Consider the following 24300-nt stretch of genomic DNA (forward strand, 5'->3'; position numbering starts at 1 on the left):
CAGGAAATATATTACTAACCATCTGGCATTAACTAGGGTGACCAGATGGACTCTTTTTAGCTTTTTTTCTTTTACATATTTAAAATGTTTTAGACAGTGACCATTGATAGTAAAAATGTATTATGCTATTACTATATGCTTGTTAAGTAATCCTAGTTATTTGGAATTATTAATCTAACATTTTTCAGATGATTATTGTTATATAATTTTCATCTATTGGATAAATCTGATACAATTTCTATATGTTATTCTTATTTAAAAATATCTGATCATTCTATATTAACAAAAAGTTAGTGCCAAAAGTTTCTTTTTATCTTCATATCCCTGTGATTCAAAACGTATCAGGAATGGTTCAATAAAAAAATGCAAGATTTGAATTTATTTATCAAAACTTATTTTGTTCCCTTCAAAGTAATCCTTCCCTCCCACAGCAATGTACTTATGCCAATGTTTTTGCAAATCCTCAAAACATGCTTTAAAAGTCATTTTTGTGAAATCCCTTTGGGACTTGCAGTAAATTTTTTATGGCCTCAATTGACTCAAAACAATGACCACAAAGTGGAAATTTTAGTTAGGAAACAGGAAAAGTCACAATCCATATCAGGTAAATATGGAGCTTGTAGAACCTTATTTGTTACATTTATACACCTACCAACAATACTCTTGTTGATCATGAATTTTTGGTCAGAATTCATGATTAACAAGAGTATTGCCAGTAAATGCATTATCATGGTACAAAATATCCACAAGTTTTCTTGCTACAAATCAGGTTGTTTTCTATGAATTGCTTCAAACAAATGATGCAAAACACTCAAATAATATTCTTTGTTGACAGTTTGGCCAGTCCAAAGGAATTCATAATGCATAGCACTATGACAGTCAAAGAAAACAATCAACATCTCCTTGATCTTTGACTGACATGGTTTTTTCAATCTTGCTTTATTTTTCAAGTACCATTCATTTGATTGTTGAGCTGTTTCTATGTCAAAAAAACAGATCCATGTTTTGTCACTCGTAATGATGTGTTTTAAAAATGATTTGCTTCAAGAAAACATTTTCTCTGTCACCAAACACATTGTCTCACAGACCCTGCACTCTCTCAGATGTATGTCTCTTCACACCCATCCATCCATTCATATCTCCAGTTATAATCACATGCTCTTGAGATAACACTTACCAAAGACATCTCTTAACTTTTCTCAAAACTCATCCTTTTCAGCATTCCCAGCAGTATCCACTGGAGCATACACAATGACAACAATCACTCTCTGCATCTTCATATTGAAATGTACTGTGTACCTGCATCATTCTTTCATTCACTTGCTTCTGCTCCTTCATGTATGCTTTCATATATACATTAACTAAACCACCTACTCTTGCATTTGTTCACTCTGTCTCTTGCACATCAGACCAAATCAATACATTCCCATTCACATACTTGCCTTTCACTCTCCTTTCACTCATGCAAATAACATCTAACTTAGTCATTTCCCATATTAATTCATTCACTTTGTCTTGCTCCTCTTACATTCCACACACCCAATCAACATTCACACTTCCACTTTTTTTCCTTATTGGCCTTTTCTGGTCCTGTTGCTTCCTGTTTGGTGGGGGATAAATCTTGAGGTCAGGACCCCACTACTCCCAGACCCTGCCTTTCTTTTCTTTTGCCTTTTTTAACAAGATAAAATTTTTCATGGTGGGGGTGTTAGGCCCCACATAACCCTCAACCTGGAAGATCATGATTCCGCCTTAGTCTAGATCCTATCCTCTGATGTGTTCAGCATGGGTATCCCTGTCGGTAGCAAAACTGCTGCTGATATAGCTCACAGGGGGTAGAGGACATGCAAGCATCTCACCACATCAAGGTGAGGATCATGGAACAGGGCATAATCGCAGCAATTATAATTGAGAATGCTTCAGAAATTGTTATTATTATTATTGTGATTCATCTAATAGAAATAAATCAACAAACAGATAATATGTTGGTGTTGACTAACATTCACATCGGGTTCTTCCCAAGAACCTAGGATGTCATAATTCAAAAGCATAGAATGTTTGCAGACCAAGCAGCCCAGTTTTTTGAAGTTGACAGATGTTAATTTTGTCAATGTTGGTTTGCTGTCCCAGGTTTTTGGGAATGGCACCCAGTGCACTGATAATCATTGGTACTACTGTTGCTAGTTTGTGCCACAATCTTTGGAGTTAAATCTTCAAGTCCATGTATTTTGTAATTTTTTCTTGTTCTTTATCATTAACCCTGCTGTCACCAGGAATTGTGACATCTGTAATCCACATCTTTTTCTTTTTGACAATGGTTATGTCTCATGTGTTGTGTGCTAGGACTTTATTGATTTGCAATCTGACATTCTATAAAATTTGTACCTACTCATTTTCAGTGACTTTTGTGATATTTTAATCACACCAGTTGTTCGAGGTGGGTAAACTATAGTTTATGCAATTATTATTATTATTTTATTTATTTATATATTTATTTTTTGAAAATATTTTATTTATAAATTTTAAGTGTCTTGTTTATTAAGAAATTGACATATGGGAATTTGTGGAAATTTCAAGAATTAATAATAAAAATAAAGGCTTTTAGAAATATTGTCATCATTAAATGCACATTCAACAAATGATTTTAGTTGTATTGCCATTGTGTATATAATTAATTACAGAGCATGAATTAAATAAGGAAAATAATAAATAAAAGTGGGTTTAAGATGAACAAGTAAATTCTAATAATCTGTAGCAATGTTTCTTGGAAGATGATGATTATACCTCCGCTATCTCTTAGGTGATAGAGAGCTATATGATAGCTGTCTTAGAATTTCATTGAGATTCTTTTCTTATTCTGGTTGGAGTTCTTTGACAGCTAATCCAGTTGAGTTGTGATCTTTCTCTTTAACGCTCTTTCTCTCTCCGAGTATCAGAGTATGTTAACTGACTTTCTCATTTCTCTCTCTTTAACATCCTAGATTTTTACAAATGTTTTCCTTGAGCTGATCATTAAAAATTTCAGCAGAGGCATTTGTAAATTTTTATTTCAGACTTTTCAAAATAATACAAAAATCAAGATAATACTACTCAATGAAATAAAAATAAAACTTTCCAAAAGACAAGATGCTACATTAATATATCTGCAAAATCCTTTTTCTTTTTTCAGAAGAATGAAAACAAGTTTTTTTGTACTCATATAAAATTGAACAGACACAACATAAATGTAATAATTTTAACTTGTTAATTAGCATGTTTGGAACCTTTTAACATACTTTTTAAAAATTTTGTACTCATAATTCAAAAACTAACATAATAAAACTTTCAAAGGCAATAATGCAGTGACTCTTCCAAATTGCAACTATAAGTGCTAACGAAGGTTTGAATCTGATGAAAAATTAAATTAGAATTAAATTAAAGTTTAAAATGGCAAAAGAAGAAATCAGCATTAAAATATATATATATTCCAAGCCAGTTACAGTACCTAACAATACATTATCAAATGCTATCAAACACTGTCAAAGGAAATAAATATAGTTGAGGTAACTTGAGGTAAATTTAGCAACAATTTGAAACAAGTAAAATTTGCTTTATCTACAGTAAGACCCTACATTCAAAATAAACAAAACTTTTTAATCAAGATTGAGAACATTGGTAAATCAAACAGTTGTCAACAATAGATAAAAATATGCTAATTAATGTCAAAATAATTAACTAAATAAAATAATACTCTTTTTTGGTGTTAAATAACTTTAAATAACTCATAATTAAAGTTCTTTAATGTCAAGAAAATAACTTTTAAGAAACATACACAACTGATTTACTAAATAATAGAAGACTTTTCATTTTACTCATTAAAACAATTACAATAGGTTGCATGGTTATTTATTCTCAAATTCTTGAGAATATGAAGAACATAAAAAGATTTGAAAATTCTTGGGAATTTCATAATCCTGTGACTGCAAGTCTTGAATTCTTGAGATTCCAAAAATATTGAAATAAAGAGAATTCTCAAATGTAAAGAATTAAAAATAATCAAGAATTCACTACTACATAATAACAATGTGAGAATATTTTAACAGATAATACAAAATTTTGAAAACAAAAGAGATTCAAAAAAAGGCAACAATAGCTGTATATGGATTTGTTTGTAATGTAGTTATCAATAGAATGGGAAAGAGCAGATTTTATATAAACAAATTAATAGAATTAATTGAAAATTTAAGGATAAAACAGTAATTTGATTTATTACTTTTCTGGCTGTTATCTATAACACAGGGAAAGTATGGCAATTGGTCAAAAAATGATCCTGATATTTTTACATTTTTGGACTCGGGACTACGGTTTCTCAAACAAGATCCTGGGATCCTAGTTGTTTTTTCAACCTGGGAAATATCCCAGGAAATTCTTCTCATCTCGGGAAATCCTGCAAATTTCTTAAAAATTCACTTTTTTCTTATTTTGTGTTACGGTTGAGGAAATTTTGCAAATAGAAAGTATAATCAACTCACAAACTGTCAGAATACATTTGTATTTATTAATTTTAAACCTACTTATTAGTTTTTTTAATTTTTGTTCATTATGGCATGTCACAAATGGTCAATAATCAGTACGTAGCTTATTTGTGACAGGACTCTGAAAATTCTTTATTTATCGGAACCCATAATATCTGGAACGATTGCGCTGATGCTATCTTAATTTTTAACCATGCCCGGTAGATTCGATAACTGCAAAATGCAGGTTGTGCAAATTGGGCAAGGATACAAACGAGTGTGAAGTCGGCAAGTATGAAGTTTTTCTTCATAAACCACAAAGATCTTTATAAATTTGCTTATATGGTGCTAAGCACTTATGAAGAATAAAGCAAGTATGGAATAAGGAAAAAACATCTGGCAGCACCAAAATCAGAAATGTTGCGATCTGGCAACACTGAAACAAGTTTCGAGAAGGATCACACGTATCGACAGAAGGCGAGAAAAGAAAAGTCACATACTTAAGTACTAATAGTTCACGAAAATAATAATTTTCGTAAACTATTAGTACTTAAGTATGTGAAAATTTATTACATTTTATGTTGTATGAGGGTTTTACCCAATTCTCAAACCATGTTGGAGTGAATCTGTGCTATGAAAGCACCGTGTTATATGGGGAGGTTCCCAATTCTGAAACCATGTTAGAGTGAATCTGTGTTATAGAACTGCTGTGTTATATTAATAATTCTGTATATCTTACAGCATTATTAATATGATTTTGGAGGTTGCAAAACATATTAAATTACTTTAAATAAATGAAAAATAATTATATCATTTGATTTCACAATATTTTGTGTATCTTAAAAGTAATTAATTCTGTCCCGGGATTTCTCAGGATTCCGGGAAACAGTTCAATTTTATCCTGGAATCCCAGGACAAGCAAAACACCAGGAAATGAGAAACTCTACTCGGGACCTTGAAACATCGAGAAATGCAAAAACATTTAGGGGTAATTTCTGTATGTATGGATGTTAGTGTGTGTGGGGAGGCATGATTTTCTTCGCCCTCATTGAAGCTTAATAATGCCAGTGCTTTTTGTTGTTTGTGGTCTCAAAATGTTGAGATTTGCAAAAAATCCAGAGGGTCAAATTTGACACAATTTCAATACTTTCCCTTGTTATGTATACATGACAGCTAGGAAAGTAAAATATGAAAAAGAAAAGAAAAGCTTAGTAAATATATAATAATAATATTGACACTGTGAGTTTTTTCTACAAAAAACAAGAAACACCACAGTTACACTAACCCTAGCAGACTCAAATAACACACCATTAAATTTACACTCACAACATATTGACACAACACAACATATAAAAAGCATAGACACCATTAAGCAATCGCACCATCTCTATGACCTATGAGCTGGCTCAGGATTTTGTTGACAAAACTGTGTCAAATGGGGATGTGTCTTTGGGGAGATGGAAGGATTTGTGATTGCCATACAGGATCAGGTCATAAATACTAAAAACTACTGAAAGTGCATACTCAAAGATACAACACTCACAAATGACACATGTAGAAAATGTCACATCATGCCAGAAACTATACAACACATTACTTCTGGGTGCAAGCTCTTGGCACAGACAGATTATTTACACAGACATAATCAAGTAGCAAATATAATACAACAAGATCTTGCAAAGCAACACAAAGTTATTAGTCTTCCACGAACCATACTACAAATACATTCCACAGACAGTATTGGAAAAAAACACACACAAAATGTACTATGACAGAGCCATAATCACAGATAAAACAATTTACCACAACAAACTAGACATCACACTCATTGACAAACACAATAAAATCAAATACATTATAGACATGTCCATTCCAACACTCACAATATACAAAACACATTCACTGAAAAAATCAAGTAAAAAAGCAAGTACATAGAACTCGCTCAGGAAATAAGGCAACTGTGGAGGATGGATAAGGTGCTTATTGTACCTGTTGTTCTCTCCTCTACAGATGTCATAACCACACACACTACACAAAAGTCTGAGAACATTACAATTGAATGGAAACACATACATCACACTACAAAAGGCCACTATATTGAATACATGTCATATTGTTAGGAAATTTATGAATACACACACACACGCTGACACATTTATTTAATTTTTGTCTTGTTTTGGTTATTATGCCTTGTCTCTGGTCTGGCATAGTACACAGCAACTGGTGTGTACCAAGTATAACTCACTAAACCTAACATAATATAATAACATACGTACATACATATATGTATATATATATATACACTTAAAAAGTTCAATTATAAATTTGGCCTCCCATGCTATTCTTATTATTATCATACATTTTTATTTTTGTAAATAATAACTTAATTAGTATTCTGTGTATCCATACATTTTTTATTTAATGAAAATTTTAATGTATTTTTTTTATCACTGAAGATTTGTAATAACCAAAAACATTGGTATAGATAAAGGCTTTTTTATTGAGTAAAAAAGTAAAATTTTTATGTTAGATGTTTTTCATGTCATACAAGCTTATTTTCTTGCATTCCATAAAAGTAATTACAGTAATTATAAGTTTAAGAATACAAAATTATTGATTTTCAAATAAATTATAGAATCATGCATTAATAAAAAAGTATAAATTAATTTCTTTTAAAAGTACATCAAATCTATTTAAGGAAATTGTAAGACTCATTATTTATTTTGAATTTTATAATTAAAATAGCTGTTTGTTTGTTTAAAGTATTAAAACATTTGTTCAAATGAACACATGCAATTACTAACAATTTGAGATATAAATAGTTTTTTCCTTTAAAAATGATAAAGAATAAACATTTGAAGAAAAGGAAGTTGTCATATATAAAGAAGGCAGAAGTTTTAACAAAATAGCATGGATACATTTTGCATAAATTAAATGAAAAACGTATCCATGCTATATATTTAATTACAATAATAGTTTGAAATTATATAATTATAATTGCAATTATATATTATTTGAAAGAAATGTACAGTTTTTAAATAATTTTTTTGTTTATTAATATGGNCCGTCAGGGCCCTGCTTACTCCTTTGTTTCACCATTTCTCAGAACTGGTCATCCCACCCAAGGGACAGGGATTAAGATAAAAAAGTTCTAGAAGGAAATAGAACAATAGGACAAAGGATAGAAAGAAGAGATTAAACTAAACTTAAATTAATATGTACAAAAATATAGCATACTGCTACAGCATATTGGCTGGTGATTGAAAAAGTTCAAAACAGTCTTTCTTACTTCACCATCTGACTGAAGTGTAAGAGCTTTGAGCTGCCCAAAGATTTGGAAGTTGCAATGGATGAGGTCAGGACAATATGGAAGATGGTCGAGCTGTTCCCAATGCATGTTTTCCAGTTTGAACTTGGTGATGTTTGCTTTATGGGCATGGTCATTGTTGTGAAGAAGAATGACTCCACAACTCAGTTTACCAGGATATCTCTTCTTAATGACTGTGTGCAGGCAATCAAGTGTTCCAATGTATCATTCAGCATTAGTAGTTATACCTGGTTGCTGAAATTCCACTAGTAATGGTCCTTCATGATCAAAAAAAGAATGTTAGCATAACCTTCTTGGAGACAGTTGACTTTTCATGTTTTGGGCCAGACGTCTCCATTGTAAAATGAATCTTTGAGATTCCAGCTCATAGTGTTGTCACCATGTTTCATTACCAGCTACAGTTCTTCACAGAAATTTGTTTTCTTTGTGTGGTAATGTTACAGGTGCTGTATTGACAAACCCATTCATATTGTCTTTTGATCTGCATTCAGTTCTTGCAGAACCCACTGTGAGCAAATCTTGTTGAATCTGAGAACACAAACAATGGAATGAACTGATTTGATGCTAATACTTAATTTCATTGCAATGAACTTCAATGTTGATATGAATGATTTGTCATATCAGTTCTTCAACTGCTGCAAAATTCCTGTCCATTTTGGTTGTTGTTGCAGGTTCATGCCATGGCTTATCTGCTGTTGGTTGTCTGTACTGTATTCTGGAACTCTTTGCTCAAATCTGTTATTTTATCTTCAAAACACAATGAATCTCAGCAAGCTAGAAGCCTTCCACACTCAAAAACTGAATTAAAGTATTCTGGTCAGTTTTGATGGTTTGTGAATAGTGAATGCCATTTTTCAGTGGCTGTAACATGCTCATTATGCCACCAACCATAACAATGCTAGTACACAGGCTAGATGGCATTTCAACCTATGTGTTGCATGGCTTTATGGGATGTCTGACATACCAAACAGAATTTATACAGGTCAAATGGGTTTCTATTGAACTAACCATACATACACTGCTGGCCATTAAAAATGTTACACCAGGAAGGAAAGCAAATGGCAGGATCATATTTATTGTACACAAACAGTATAATGGGAGGAAAACATGATTAAATAGACAGACCATTTTGAGGTATAGAGCATGAAGAAATGAGTACCCAAAGCAGTTGCCTCTGACAGCAATAACAGCTGGGCATTAAGTCAGAGTTTGGATGGCAGTTACAGGTACAGAACTCCATGCAGCTTCAATATGCCAGAGTTTATCTATTGTACTGGCTGGCGAGTGGTGGCATGCCAGTTTCTTAGCAACCATTGACCAAATGTTCTTAATTGGTAACACATCTGGAGATCATACTAGCCAGGACAGCATGGGCAACATATGGTTGTGCATTGTCCTATTGAAAGGTAGCTTGATAAAGACCTCAAAAATAGGGTACAGCGATGGGCCTTAACACATCAGAAACGTAATGGTGGCTGTCCAAATTACTGGCTATGCAAACAAGATGTGACTGTGATGCATACCCAATGGCACTCTATACCATCACTCCAGGTGCTGCACATGCAAGATGATGAGGAATGCAAACTAGCAATGATCATTCCCCTTGGTGCCTCCACATACAGATATGGCCAAAATGATGCTCTATGCAGAACTGGGCTTGATTTAAACATGACAAAAGATGATATGATGTCACTCCTGCATCCATATTCATTGTTGAATGCACCATTGTATGCAATACTTGTCTTTGCTACAGCTTCAAGGAAAGCCACAGCAATAGTAGCTATACTGATAATCTATGGTGCTGCAGACATTGTCTAACTGTCTGTGTAGACACTTGTTCTGAAAACACCCAAGTTCCTGATTCAGGATACATGACGTGGCTGTATGATCTCGCAAGACCATTTGAAAAAGCTGTTTGCCATGCAGGATTTCAGCAATCCCTGATCAGTTACGCCCAAGAGGACATTCTGTATGGCCCTCCTGGACCAATTAATTCAATAATCTTGTTACAATCATGACCAATGCAAGCAGCAATAGCGTGGTACAATGAACTGCAGTTTCTACATGCTTTTACCATGATCAGATTCTGACAGATACTGGTAGGCATTCCTCCTTCTTACATGGGGCAAAAAAAAAAAACCTTATGACAAACAATCAACGTGCAAATTCCATTTCCATATGAGAAACCAGCTTTACAAGCTTCCCTTTTATACAGATTGTAGGTGGCCTTATTCCTACCTGTTTTGCAAGCATGTGTTGAAAGGCTAATCATTTGCATATCTCAGCATGTTGTACTGTACCTTTCGTGTAAATTTCACATTTGTTGCATGCTGCCTTCATGGTGTAGCAATTTTAATGGCCATCAGTGTAATATATTGCCTGCTGAGAACTTTAGTGACAGAATTCCAAAAATGCTGTTTTGAGATAATTGCTTTCATACTTTTGGTTGAAATTTCAATCTTTCATTTCTACTCAACTATTTGAGTTATCCAATTTTTTTTAGCTAGAACACTTTCTATTTGAGAGCGTACTAGCAGATTAGTTTCTCTTATCTTTAAGTTAGTATGTAATTTTTAAAATTTTAATTACATCATTAAAGCATAAAAATTTGAATAAGTTTTGAAGATTTTGAGAAGGTCAGAGCTGGAATAATAACATGACTACATTATACTGTAAATAGTTGGGAATTTCACAGTGCACATAACTTAAAACAGACAAAAAGTTAGGTCCCTAAGTGGTAAGGATGGAAGGAAAGAAGACATATGTGGCATTGCCAGTTCCAATTTTTAAAACTGTGTTTCTAATTGGATATTTTTTCTGTGTTTTAAAGGGAAGTTTAATTTTGACAACTAAGTAGCCTATAGAGAGAGGTCAGTTGCCAAAAGTTTGTATTTCAGAACATTGAAAATGAATAAATGGTTATTCCTTTTTCAACATACTATGTCTTCAATTTAATTTTTAAACATAATTGCCATCCAACGAAATTCTACAATTTAATTGAAATAGACAATTTTGGAAGTTGTTAATGTTGTCAGTAGATGATATGAAATACTGATTATGTTTTCACTGTTTTTTGAAATTTTAATAAGAATCCTGAAAAAACTGTTAAAGTATTCAATGTATTAAATACAATAAGTTTTAAACCAACATCTCTAAGACCTAATACATTATAAAATTACAAGCCAACCAATACTGTATGTCATCAGACTATAAAATGTCTATAATAATAAATTATGAAACAATTTATACTAGAGGGAGGTACCAAATTGTTTCATAATTTATTAGTACAATGACATATGGCATTAGTTGGCTTGTAACAATAAGTTTTATAGTTAAAGTTTTAGCTAGTAAATATTTTTTCACATACATTTTAAATTCTTTAATTATTAGAAATTATTACAAAACTTGTAAATGAGAAATTATCAAAATGTTTTAAAAATATGTTCAAAATTTCGTATGTACAGAATAATGTGATTTTAATGTTATTGATATTTAGTTAGTATAGTTATTATTATTATTATTATTAAAACTAGTGGTAAAACTCATTGGGCTTAATACAAATGGCATCTAAAAACCATAAATAAAATTTTTGAAATGTTGAAGCGTCTGCAGGATATACCTTATTGGCATGTTGCCAGATATGAGCGACTGTCTCTCTTCAGAAGCAACTAAAAATTCCTTCAAAGTCAAAGTCCATTCTTCCAGATTTAATAATTATTCAATAATGTGCAAAAAATTTTAACACACTTCCAGCAGGAAAATGCCTTTTAATTTTTACAATAGCAAATGTTTTTGGCCATTTTCTGTGTGAGTGAGGCTTACACAGAAGAAATGTAAACTTAGACTGAGAATTCCAAATTTAGGATATTTTTGAGATTGTTTTTCTTAGCATTTAAATGAATGTGGGATTATTTGAAATTATACATACTTATCTATAGCAAATATTATTAAATAATAGAAACTTTTATCTAAAATGTAATCCTAAATATTATCAATTTTTAATTTAATGGATAATGGATGGGAATCACATGTGCATTTTTTATTTCTGTAGTATTGTTTTCTTTCAGAGAGTTGTTCACCGATGATTGCCATTCTGTAGATATTATCACACCATCCTTATTTATACAGTTTCTGTAACCATTACAGTAGAGCAGGGCTTCTTAAACTTTTTTATTCACGACCACATTTACGACTGTGATTTTTTTCGCGACCCAAAAAAAATATAAAATAAAGATATATACAAATTTGCAAAAACAATAATGGTGTACTACCACAGTTCACTCTTGTGTTACAATGGAACAGAGACAACTGAATACACTGAAAAGTGACAACACTACTCTAGTTCACACTACAGTGTTGCTAAATCATTGTCTCGCTGCACCAGAAGTGACACAAAGCATGCCATTTTCAAACTCTCACAAATTATTTTCAATATTTTGCATTAAAATCTCGCAACCCCAAGATTTCGCTAAGCGACCCCAAATGGGGTCGTGACCCATAGTTTAAGAAGCCCTGCAGTAGAGCATCGATTACCCGAATCATTTGGGGACTGGGGTTGTTCAGAAAATCGATTTTTCGGATAACTGATTATGTATGAAAAAATATATTAACCTATCCCATGTTGAAATTCGTTCAAATCCTGGCACGTCCTTAAGTACTCTCTCGTGGTCATGCCAGTGCTGCCAGCTAAAACATGCACACCAACAAAAATAATATTGGAGTAGCCCAAGACACAGTCAAAGATTGCAGTGCCACAGCACTAGCGGAAATTTAAATTTGTTGACTGGAAAACTTTTGGTTAATTGATGTTTCAGTTAATTGATATTCAGATAATTGATGCTCTACTGCCATGGTTTCCAATTAGTGGTACGCGTACCCCAGGGGTATGCAAAATTGCATGACGGGGTATTCACGGCAATCTAAAATCGGTCAATTTAAAATATAAATGCATGAGATGAAGCAATCAAAAAGATAATGGGTGGACCATCAAAAATTTGGCAATTTACAACATGATGTGGAATGCACAAATTCATTTATTTATAACTAAAAATATTCTCAAAATTTTATCAAAAAAATGCATTTATGACAATACCTAAACAAAATTCTTATGCAAGAAACAAAAATTGTACAATTAACACAATTTGTGTTAATTGTACAATTATCATTATCATCGTGTCAGTGAAGTGGCAATAAAATATTTACTACCATTTTGCACAATGTACCTCTGCGTGAGTGGATTTTCGGCCATGACAAACATGAAAACTAAACATCGTCACTGACTTAAACTCAAAGATGACTCAAGACTGAAGCTGACCAAAAAGCAACCAGATTTTACAAAGTTGTGCAAAGAAAATCGTGCACATTTTTCACATTAAAATTAAATAACCTTATGTTATTTTCATTATTATTAGAATTGTATTTTAAAGGTAANTAATCCTTTTAAACGTTTCGAAACTGTTGTGTGATCAACTCCTAATGATTCTGCAAGTTCAGCTAGCGTCTGACATGAGTCTTCATGAAGTAATGCCTCTAATTCCTTGTCTTCAAACTTTTTTGGTGCACCAGATCGTTCTTTATCTTCAACATCAAAATCATTATTTTTGGAAGCGTCTAAACCAATCTCTGCATGTTGTTTCCGACAGAGCATGGTCGCCGTAAGTCTCAACAAGAATTCTGTGTGCTTCAGCTGCAGATTTTTTTTGAATAAAATAGTGCAATAAAATTCCCTGCAAATACTCTTTTTTTGGCACAAAACTAGACATGTTTAACACAATGAAAAAATAAGTTGTTTACACTACTGAATTTCAAGGTCGCTTATTGTACTTCCTTACAGATGCGTCACCATCTAAAAATAAACACACGTGGTTCTGGTAACGCCATCTGTTAGAAAACAGCGAGAACTTATTCAAGGTCCTTATACATACAGTAGAATATAGTTTTAATGGATTGCTTGGTCCACTGAAAATCATCTGTTGTTCTGAGAATCCATTATATCACAAACAATGATTTCCCAAATACCCAGGAAAATATCTGTTGTTCAAAAAATTGTGTTTTAATCCCCTACATATAAGAAATGCCAGTACTTGAAATTATTCAATCTCTCAAGATCTCTGTTCTTTAGTCTATAGAAACATGTTTGTTACAAGATTGCATAGCTCATTAGCACTTCACTTGACTTCACAATTTGTTAAAAAATTTGTTCTAATTTGTTTTGATGCTGCTTTTCTGCCTATTAATACAATTACTTGATATTAATGTCACGTACATTCTGTTCTTTTATGCTGAAACATGAAAGGAAGGTCTTCATACCTTGGAAAGACTCGATGGCCTTGCTAAATTTCAGCACTACACTTAGACCAGCATCAGAATGTTTACTAGGTGGTTCCTCCTCAATCATATCAGCCTACTGACTTTGTTTGTACATTTCTTCAATTGTACTGGATGTATTCCAGATGTGACAAGTGCATCGTTGAATTCTATAAATTAAACAAATATTAACTAAGCATAGAAAAAATGTGAAGTTTACAATGGATGATCTCAATGGATAGAAAAAATCTATTATTTTGAGTTACAGATCCACTAAAAGGAGGTAAAATTATACTGATTTGATGGGACTTGGAAAAAAAATCCGTTGTTCTGCAATCTGTTAAAATGATATTCTACTATATATTTTGAAAACAACCCTGAGGCAGATTACATAAGTTTGAGGGATGGAATTGGCCAGTGGGCTATAAGTTCCCCAATGCTGTTCTAGAACATAAAGAAATTTAAAGTTTGAAATTGTAGTGTCTGGGGATCACCAAGATTCAGACTTAGTGTTGGGTAAGGATATTAAGATACAAGAAAAGGAGGTCACACAATAAGTAATTCTAAACAACTACTTTATGATACAGAAATTAATGTACAGCATGCAGATCTAACCTTCCTTAAGTTGTCACTCATGTAACATACACTAGGGGCTTAACACCCCATAACTCTAATATACTTATTACTAGGAATTATAGTGATACTTAGTCTAAAAAAAAGATATTTACAATATTTACAGTGATGATTGCATGTTAGTTTCCATTAATATACTTATCATTACTAGCATAACCCGATGTCCATTGTTACTAGTGTATAACTGTACAATTGATACCCAACAATTAACAAAGAAAAACACCAAAATAACCTTAGATAAAGGTTATTTCCTTAATCTTCTTTGATGTCCACAAAAGTCCTTGACTCAATAGTCAATTGTTCCTCGAAGCAAATGGATTCTCTTCCCAAATGAAAAAAATCTGTTAAGTCATCCTACTTTCCAAGTCATCGATGGCAACCCTTCTCACTGTCGTCCTCATGGTCAGGGGCTTGAGAGTCTTCACCACTACCGTCAAAGCCGTCAAAGGTGGTGTGTGATAAATGAAAAAAAATACAAATATAAATATACTAGTAACTTGACAAAAGGTAGAAAACTCAATATGAATGACTACAAAGTACCTAATATATATAAGGCTGGGAAACAAAAATAGTGACAGAGCACTACAAAATTATTTAAACATAGAACAAGAATAAATTTTTGAATGAATAGCAACTAATAGAATTTCTGGCAGGCATCACCACAGTATCTTAACACTTCCAAATTGACAATATATAATATTAAAACACTAACTAACCTATAACTTCAGCCAACAGATCTTAATATTGGAACATTTTCAACCTTTTAAAAGCCATCTTCAGTGCTTCTAAACAAAATTTTTCAAAAAAGCACAATCATTTACTGACACGAATATTATTTTGGATCTTTTGAATGTAGAGCATTTCAAAGAATCATTCTGTTACTGGAATGTTTTATGGTTGAAATTCACATTTCATTTCAAGTAGCCAAAATTTTTATTACATGTAAAAATAATTTTGGGTTTTTTAGGTCAGCTTCAGTTACAGAATAGAATGTTTAGATCAATATTCAATAGAATGTTCAATATTATAGAATCAAACAACAGTTTTTTTATATTAATGTGTAAATATAAATATTAAAAGTATTTAAAATTAATCAAAATAAGACTATTACAAAACAAAAGAATAAAATTAACTAAAATTCAAGTTTTAAATAAAGTCTTTAAGTAGGATAAACATTTTATCATTATAATCTTTAAAGTAATATTTGTCTACAAGTAAATGCAAAACTGGTCAAAATAGTGATAAAGTAAATAACAATGAGCATGTATAACTAATGAAATTTATCGATTATATTGTATTCCACTCTCAATTTCATAGTCCACACACAGAACAAAATACGATCTTATGTATAGATCTTTTTATTTCCTTGTACTAAGCATTTTTCAAACTCCTTCAGATCCAGACTTAACTTAGTGAAATAGATTATAGCATTTAAATATTGAATATCTGATAGAACATTCAACATTTGCAAGAACTTCAATTAAAATTAGGTTATGAGTCATTGTTTATATATCATTTCTTGTTCATAACAATGCAGCCCAAATTTTATTCATCTGAATTGTTTTGTGTGTAAGAAAACATTTGGCTACCTAAAAGCAATGTGGATTTTTATTTCTGTTATTGAATGATATCTTATATGTATAAAGGAATATTTATCAAAATTTTTCATAATTTTAGGCATATCTGAAACAATATGTACAAAAATCAAGTCAAAGCAAAAAAAAGAAAAAGAAAAAAAAAAGTAAATGTAAAAATATATTCAGTTACAAGAAAAAGAAAAGAACTAAATCAAAAAAGTCCAAACATCATCAGTTACATTGTATTGATGACAGTCAATTGATCCCAGAAGATTTAAGTATTGGATCACGATTACCAATACTTCCATCATGTACAGCTATGGAATCAGACATGTTAGAGCAAAACATCCTCTCTGAAAATCATCCAACGCCTGAACCTCCTGTTCTTGAGGAATTGATGCCATTGTCACCAAAGTTAAAACCTGAAATTCAAGAAAATATACCTTCATTTAACAAAAAGAAAAAAAAAGAATTTTTTCTTTCTTCTCCTTATAAACGTGGATCCAATGGGTGGGAAGATTGCTTAAGGCCAAGACCTGCACAAGTTCAACATTATCAGGTAAGTATTATTTGAAATACAGTTTTATCTATTTATTACTTGATATATTACTTGATTACTTGATGGTTATTTATGAAAACTAATAATTTTCATAAAGGATTATATCCTTAACACATGATTACATTCATTAGAGCAATTTCTACACCTATTAGTTTTTTGTGGGAATTTTTCATCAACTTATTCAATTTTTAAGCAGGAACTAATGTATAACACAGAAAAATCACACCTTCCTCACACTTTTCAGCAGTAGTTGTTTAATAAACAAACATTTTCAGCCACATTCAGGGGCCTGCATCAGATTACGTGTGTACAAAATCAAATGCCTATAGCAAGCTCAAACTTTGGAACATTGCCAACTTTCTTTGGCATTATTATTTTTGAAACTAATATCTTATATATTGTATATTTATAGAAATATTATTACAGGTTTAGTTAAACTTGCTATAGATAGACATTTGATTTTGTATATGCTTAACCTGCAGGTCCCTGAATGTGGCTGAAAAATTTTGTTTATTAAACAATTGTTGCTGGAAAGGGTGAGAAAAATGTGATTTTTCACAAATTGAGTTACTTAGCTGTGCTTCCATGACATCGTCATGCTACATGCTATCCTTTTGACTATAAAAATTTTGGTCAAAAAAAATTTTTCTGCTTATCATTGAACCTTAAAAAACCACTGTGGAAAATTTCTGCCTTACACATGAAATTGCATTCAAATTTTTCTTATTTTCACATCATATGCATAATGTGGAAATTTTCTGCACTGACGTCATTTTTGATGACATCAGATCATCAAAAATGACACCATGGAGGTCTCACAATTGTTACAAGAGGTAAAATTGATGTCATGGATATTCACTATACATGATGTGCATTGTCTGCAAGTTGCTATGACCTTGAATGCTTGTTGCCATGAGATAGCCTGGGGCAATATGACCTTCAACCATATGAGCTTGCCAACTAATGGGTGGAACATTATTTCCATGTCAGGGATGATCTAAGCATTTTGTGTATGTGGGTGGTAGCATTGGAGGCATTGGCTTTACAAAACTGTGTATTGAAGAGAAAAATATGTTACATGTCTTACTTCTGATACACTATAAATTTTCCAACACAGTGTCTTCTCAGAGTCAATGGGTTGAGAAAAGTTCAGTTTCCAGTAGTGTATGCATTTGTTCTGGATGACCACAGCCCTGGAGCAGGTGAGAAGAGTTGTTTGTTGGATAGGAAAGAGGTTGTGATGAAATTTGGGTGTTGGTTCTTGCACTAGCAGATGAGACAGATGAGGAGGCTCTGTTGGTGACACACAGTAAAGTTAGGTAGATCCAGAGGGGAGAGACTGCCTCTCCTGACCTTAAAATTGGGGTTTTTATAGAATTTCATGACAAGTTGTCATTTCTAATCCCTATCATGCTCCCTGATTGGTCTCTTCACTGTATCGAGGTGAAAACAAAGACCGAAATGGTCTTGGTTTTCACCTGGATACAGTGTTATAGGGTTACAGGGAAGGTCCATTTTAGAAAGTTTACCTGATACCATCCTTCACCTCTAACCAGGAGACAAAATCAAGAACTTTGCACTTGTTCTGTTAAGGTTCTAACTAAGGTTCTGTTTAGTCCGTTGTTTACTTTTCCTTTCTCCATCAGTTCAGAATTTTAATGACCATATGTGATGTCTCCCCAACTGTCAAACCTTCCCCTTTTTTCCAATTTACCCTAACTTCGATCTGTTGCTATACGAGAGTTGATGTCAAGGCTTGATCTCTCGGTTGATGTTGATGTATCGTCTAACACATGCAAGAGTCATCCTGGGATGCCTTTTCTCACCTCCACATCACTTTATTTTGATAGCTACATTTATTTCTCCCGTACATAACCTTTGTTCTTTTGTTCTCACTTTGTTTTAATCTAGGTTCAACGATTTTATATATTATGTAATCAACCCAATTTTGGACTTTAGTCCAGAACCTCACAACAGTTTAAATGTTTTCACAGATTTATTCTGTGCTCAAAAAATACAGAAAAATCATTTTCACGTCCTTGTGAGAAATATCTCAGTCCTCCCAACATTTATTTCCAGCTGAATTCCTTTCTGATTAGTCCATACGATTGTATAGTTTGGATAGCTCTATAGGGGAGCCTGATCAAGAATATTGTTTTGTAAACAAAATAGTATCTTGTAAATTAAATGTGTGATGTCGAATTCTGGCATTTACAGAAAAGATAACTACAGGATTTTTCAAAATCATCAAATTCAAGGAGTGGCAATTAAGTGTGGTGTAATTACATGTAAAAAGATCAGCAGAAAATCACCAACTTATGCATTGACACATCTGACAATTTTGGGGTCTTCAGATTTTCAAACGTTTAGTGTGGGAAAGAATGACATCCCCACTTTACATTTAAGTATTGATAAATTTATCAAAATTTATTATTAGAGAGGTTGCGGCCCCAAGTACAAATGAACTTGTACATGGCAAGCAGAAGTACACGGTTTACATTTTAACTCCAAGAAAAAATTGTTGCAGCGCACATTCACAACATCACATGACTCAGTGAACGTCACACATTGACTCACAGGAAATTTGTTGAAAAAATGGCAGATACATTTAACATTGAGGGTTACCAGTGAAGGTAAATAAACAAATTAAACTATTTTAAAGTATTTATAGGATGTTTAATAACACTAAATAATTATTTTTAATTAGTGTGGTGTCTCCTACCGTATGAACAAACAATTGGCCTACCTCATACATTTGCGGAGGGAAGTAGTGGCTTATGTAAATTTGAAAGCAGCTCGGAAAATTAATTTTTAGAAAATTTACAAACGTATTATGCTGTTGATGGTAGAAGATGCCGTGGAAGAACAAACCTACCTTAAGATAAACTACTATGAAGGCAAATACATGTAAATTCTATATTTAAATACATGTAAATTCACTTCACATCACTTGCTAAAAAATTGAAAATTAAATAATTTCTGGATTAAAATTGTCTGTTTCTGTACAATATTATTCGTAAATGCTTAAATAATTATTATTTTAATAAAATAGGTCGTAATTTTAACCCCAAACACAAAAAAAAAAGAAGTTTAAACCAATCTTCTACTCTCCATGCTAGATGTAGTGAACGCCATTATCGACCGTCTAGAATTGCCAGATGGTGGCACTCGACCATCTACCATTCACGTTTCGGGCTGAATACGACAGCCGCAACCTCTCTATTGATTATTTATTTGTAAATTTATTAATGTGTACATTTAAATTAAATTAAATTTTTAAAATTAAATTAGGCATTTATATTTGCTTTTAGAGTATTGTGATAATGAGAAAACGCAAGTTTTCAATACCTTCATTGATGAAAGATCAAGAGAAGAATGGACCCAAGCATGCGAAAATTGAACCAGAAAATTCTGTTCCCAGTCTTGTGATATCGGCTCCTGTTAATGAATCTTTGAAAAAGAAAGCATTACCTAATCATCTCGAAGAAAATGAAGATCAAGAATTAACATTGGTATGTTGATCAGTAATTAATTAATTAATGGAAGTTTTTCCATAAATTTATCATGGTATAATGTAAAAATTTAGATTTAATGCATTATTTTCAATAAATTGTTAAATGAAAATTTAGTAACATCTCTGGAATATAATAGACAATTATCATGATGATCAGAACAAAGCAATCGGTGATTTTATTAAAATAAATAAAAGGTATAAGATCAAAAATATTGAAATTTTCAATAATTAAATATAGTTTCCTTCTTGTGCAATGACTTGTTCCCTTCACCTTGGCAGCATTTTAACACATTGATAGAGGCCATGTAATAGAATCATGCTGGATCACATTATTTAATACAGTTTCAATCTCATCCTAATTTTGATATTTAGTATCCTTTATGGCAACTTTAAGAGGACTGAAGCAGTTTAAATTACATGGCTGAAGATTGGATGAACAGACATATTGAATCCAAAGTGAAATTCTTTCATCCAAGTAATATAGTACTGAACTAATTTAGCAACATGGGATTTAGCATTGTCATGAACAATAATGGGATGTTCTGTGTTGTTTTTACTTTCCATTTTTTGATATAGTCCTTAATAAAGTCCTTATAGGTTTAGGCAATCACAGTTGTCTTTTTCAAGCAAGAGCCACCAAAAAGTAATTCCATGAAAATCCATGGCCATAAAAACTTATTATTCTTTCAAGGTGGAACTGCTGTACAAATAATAAACTGACCTTTCATTTGTTTCTGGAAATGTTGTCGATATACATGCAAAGCATACATTTTGGCATCTTTTAGGGGACAGCATCAGGCTTTATTAATCCATGGCCATTAAGAGCATCCTCTTCTTTTGTTGAAAGCCTCTCTTAACTTGAATTTCCATGGTTTAGTTGGGTGTATCCAAACTTTGGATCCTTGTCTGGCTGATTAGTACATGGAAATCCACATCATCTCAATTGAAAGTGTATGCTCAAGGAGCTTCCTTATCTTATGAAATTCAAGCAAATTTGTTTTATATGCTGCAGTTTGGTTCAATTTTTGTCCTCTGTCCATGTGTTTGGAATCCAAGTTTCATGACTGTTCAGATCAAGTTTTTCCTTTAATATAAACCAAACCATTTTGTGTGGAATGCAAGTTTTTGCCTTAATAGTTTGCAGACTCCAGTCCTTAGATTCCCTCAAAAATTCTTTAATTTTTTTGATGCAATTCTCTTCTTGTCAGTGGTCACTTCTGTCTCTTCCTCATGCCTCTTCAATGTCCATTTTACCATCTTTAGTTTCAGCAACCCAGCAACAAGTAGTGCTGCTGAATAGGCATGATGATATAATGCTTTTCTTATGTTTCTATCAATATCAGCTGCTGACTAGTTGAACAGGACACCAAACTTTACAAAAACCACCCATTGTTTATAATCTATCAATTGAATTTTGAAGTTATAGATGGTTCATTTTTATTCATTATTCAAATATCAGCGTTCTGAAATTTTTCTGCTCTGAAAAATCAGTATTTTTGATTTATTTTCATTGATTGTCAAACCATTGTTTCTACAGTATCAACCAAAATATTAAGCTTTGATTGAAGAGAAACAACAGAATTAGAAAGCAACATAATATCATATGCATATAAAAGACAATCAAACTCAATCTGTGAAGACAACATTTTATCCATAATTATATTTTTCTGTATAGAATTTGGAAAATCATTTATAAATAAATTGAAGAGAGAAAGACTCAGAGGCTCACCCTGAGGTAATCCTTTATTCAATGTCCAAGAATCCATTCTGATAACATTTTCCTCAATAATGTAACTGGTATTGGAGAATAGCTGTTAGAATAAATAATTAAATGAATTGGAGATACCCCACTTACCAAGTTTCCATCATAAAATGTTGTGATCTATAGAATCAAATTCTTTTTTCAAATTGATAAATTCTACATATAACTTACGGTGTTTTTTGAAAACACTGACTGAATAATTCCCTGTAGAATAAACAGATTATAGCCAACACCCCATTTTTGAAGAAAGCTCCCTGATTCAGGGATATAATAATAAATTCCTCAATCCAAAGATTCAGATGGTTTACCAATATGGAAGAAAAGATTTTTCTAAGTACATTGATTAAGGATATTGGTCTGTAATTTGTTGACACTGATCTGGGACCTTTCTTATATAACATTTTTAAACACACTTTCCTCCAAGAGGAAGGAAATCTACAATTTAACTTAAAATCATTAAACATTGTTATCAAGTCCACCAAAATATTGGGAGAAAGATATTTTACCATTTTATTTTAAATTTTATCAAGACCAGAGGTCTTATTATTTTGCAAAAAACTCAAAACAAACTAATTTTTCAAAATAAATTAGGTCATCTAATAGTGGACTATAATTATCAAAATGTAAAGCAAGATTAATAGCCAAGAAAGGACTAAGAAAGCCCTCCTTAGTTCTATCCTTTCTAAAAGATTTCAAGATGCAATTAACTTCAAACTATCACAATCAACCTGAATTTTTCCATATAAAGTCAAAAATCTATGCTCAGTCAACTTATCACATTAAGATGCTGATTCTATCAGTAAAGACAGCAATGCTGAATAGAAAGCTCAAGAGTCCAAAAAAATTTTTTTTCTTTAATCCCATTATATCTAGAATTCACAATAAAAGACTAGTCATTAACTTTGAGAGTTTTCAATTAATTTACTTAATCTTGGATGAAAAAGATATAAGCCAAAAGTGACTCTAAAATTTGAAACTTACTGAGATAGGAATATGATCAGAATTAAATTTATTTAAAAGCTGTAAATTATTCAAGTTATCCACTAGATTAGAATTTGAAATTATCAAATCTATAATTGAAATACCTATGATAGAGTCAAATGTATATTTAGCAGGGAAATCAATTATAAAATGATCATTTAGAATTAGTAAATAAAAAGATTTTATTAAACATAAATATTTTTTTCTCTTATTAAGAACTATATCGCTAAAAGAACGAGAGTTATAAAAATTTGTATTAGAACTAATTTATAGTGAATCTAGTTCATTGGCAATTCTAGCATCAATGTTTTCTAGTATTAAAAGATCATCATTATTTACATAATCAGAGATGTATCCTTCAAAATCCACTATCAAACTGTTACAGTTAGATAAATAAGAATTAGCATTAAACTGCGATATCCCATAAAATAAATCCTTGTTGTAATTAAGTGTGACTATAATGAAATTATCAGATATATTAAGTAATTCAAGCTTACCAAATGTTTGACAAACAATTAATAACAGTTGTATACTGGCACAATGAAGTGACTTTTCTTCAACACTAGGCAAGTTTCAATCTTTATTCAGTTAGAACATTTTGCTATACATCTACGTTTCGGGCATTTTCCCCTCCTCAGCCAACTAAATATATATAAAATATTATATGGATACAACCGAACACAAATAAAAAACTAAAAAACGTACAAAAAATTTTTTGTGAAACATACCTCACTTCGATACAAACATCAAATATACAGTAGAACACCAGACGACCCATAGGTTCACATAACGTTTTCACCATAAAATCCGTTTTATTTTTACAATAACATAATTTGTAATCTTAATTTTTACTACATGGACAAAATAATTGATAAACTTTACAGATTTAAAATCTAAAAATTACAAATTTCAACTATTACCTAAAGTCGTACCATTCTTATCCGTTCTTTCAAGCGTATCTCATAAGCCTTTCCTGTCACACCGTCAGCTAGTTAGACGATTTGCATATATTACGATGTGCCGTGATTTGATGAGCTAACAGGTCAATCAATAAACATTTGTAAGCTTGGAGGAAAATATAAAAACTATTTTTTGATATTGTAAAGCACCATTATCTTTTAAATTTTACCCTGCGTATTTTCCGAAC

At 31.9% G+C, this 24300-nt stretch overlaps 1 protein-coding gene across 1 annotated transcript in view; it reads left to right on the forward strand.

Annotated features, from left to right (window-relative positions):
- The window catches only part of LOC111628685 (DNA (cytosine-5)-methyltransferase 3A-like), a 158341-nt gene that overhangs the window by 22346 nt on the left and 111695 nt on the right, over nucleotides 1–24300 (forward strand). Inside the window, exons 6-7 of the mRNA XM_023372514.1 lie at nucleotides 16438–16896; nucleotides 20208–20408. Of these exons, the coding sequence (XP_023228282.1) occupies nucleotides 16438–16896; nucleotides 20208–20408 (660 nt within the window). The remainder of the gene's footprint in view (nucleotides 1–16437; nucleotides 16897–20207; nucleotides 20409–24300) is intronic.

Source organism: Centruroides sculpturatus, unplaced genomic scaffold (genome assembly GCF_000671375.1).
Source record: "Centruroides sculpturatus isolate CEXI.00-Female unplaced genomic scaffold, Cexi_2.0 scaffold30, whole genome shotgun sequence".
Lineage (NCBI taxonomy): Eukaryota > Metazoa > Arthropoda > Arachnida > Scorpiones > Buthidae > Centruroides > Centruroides sculpturatus.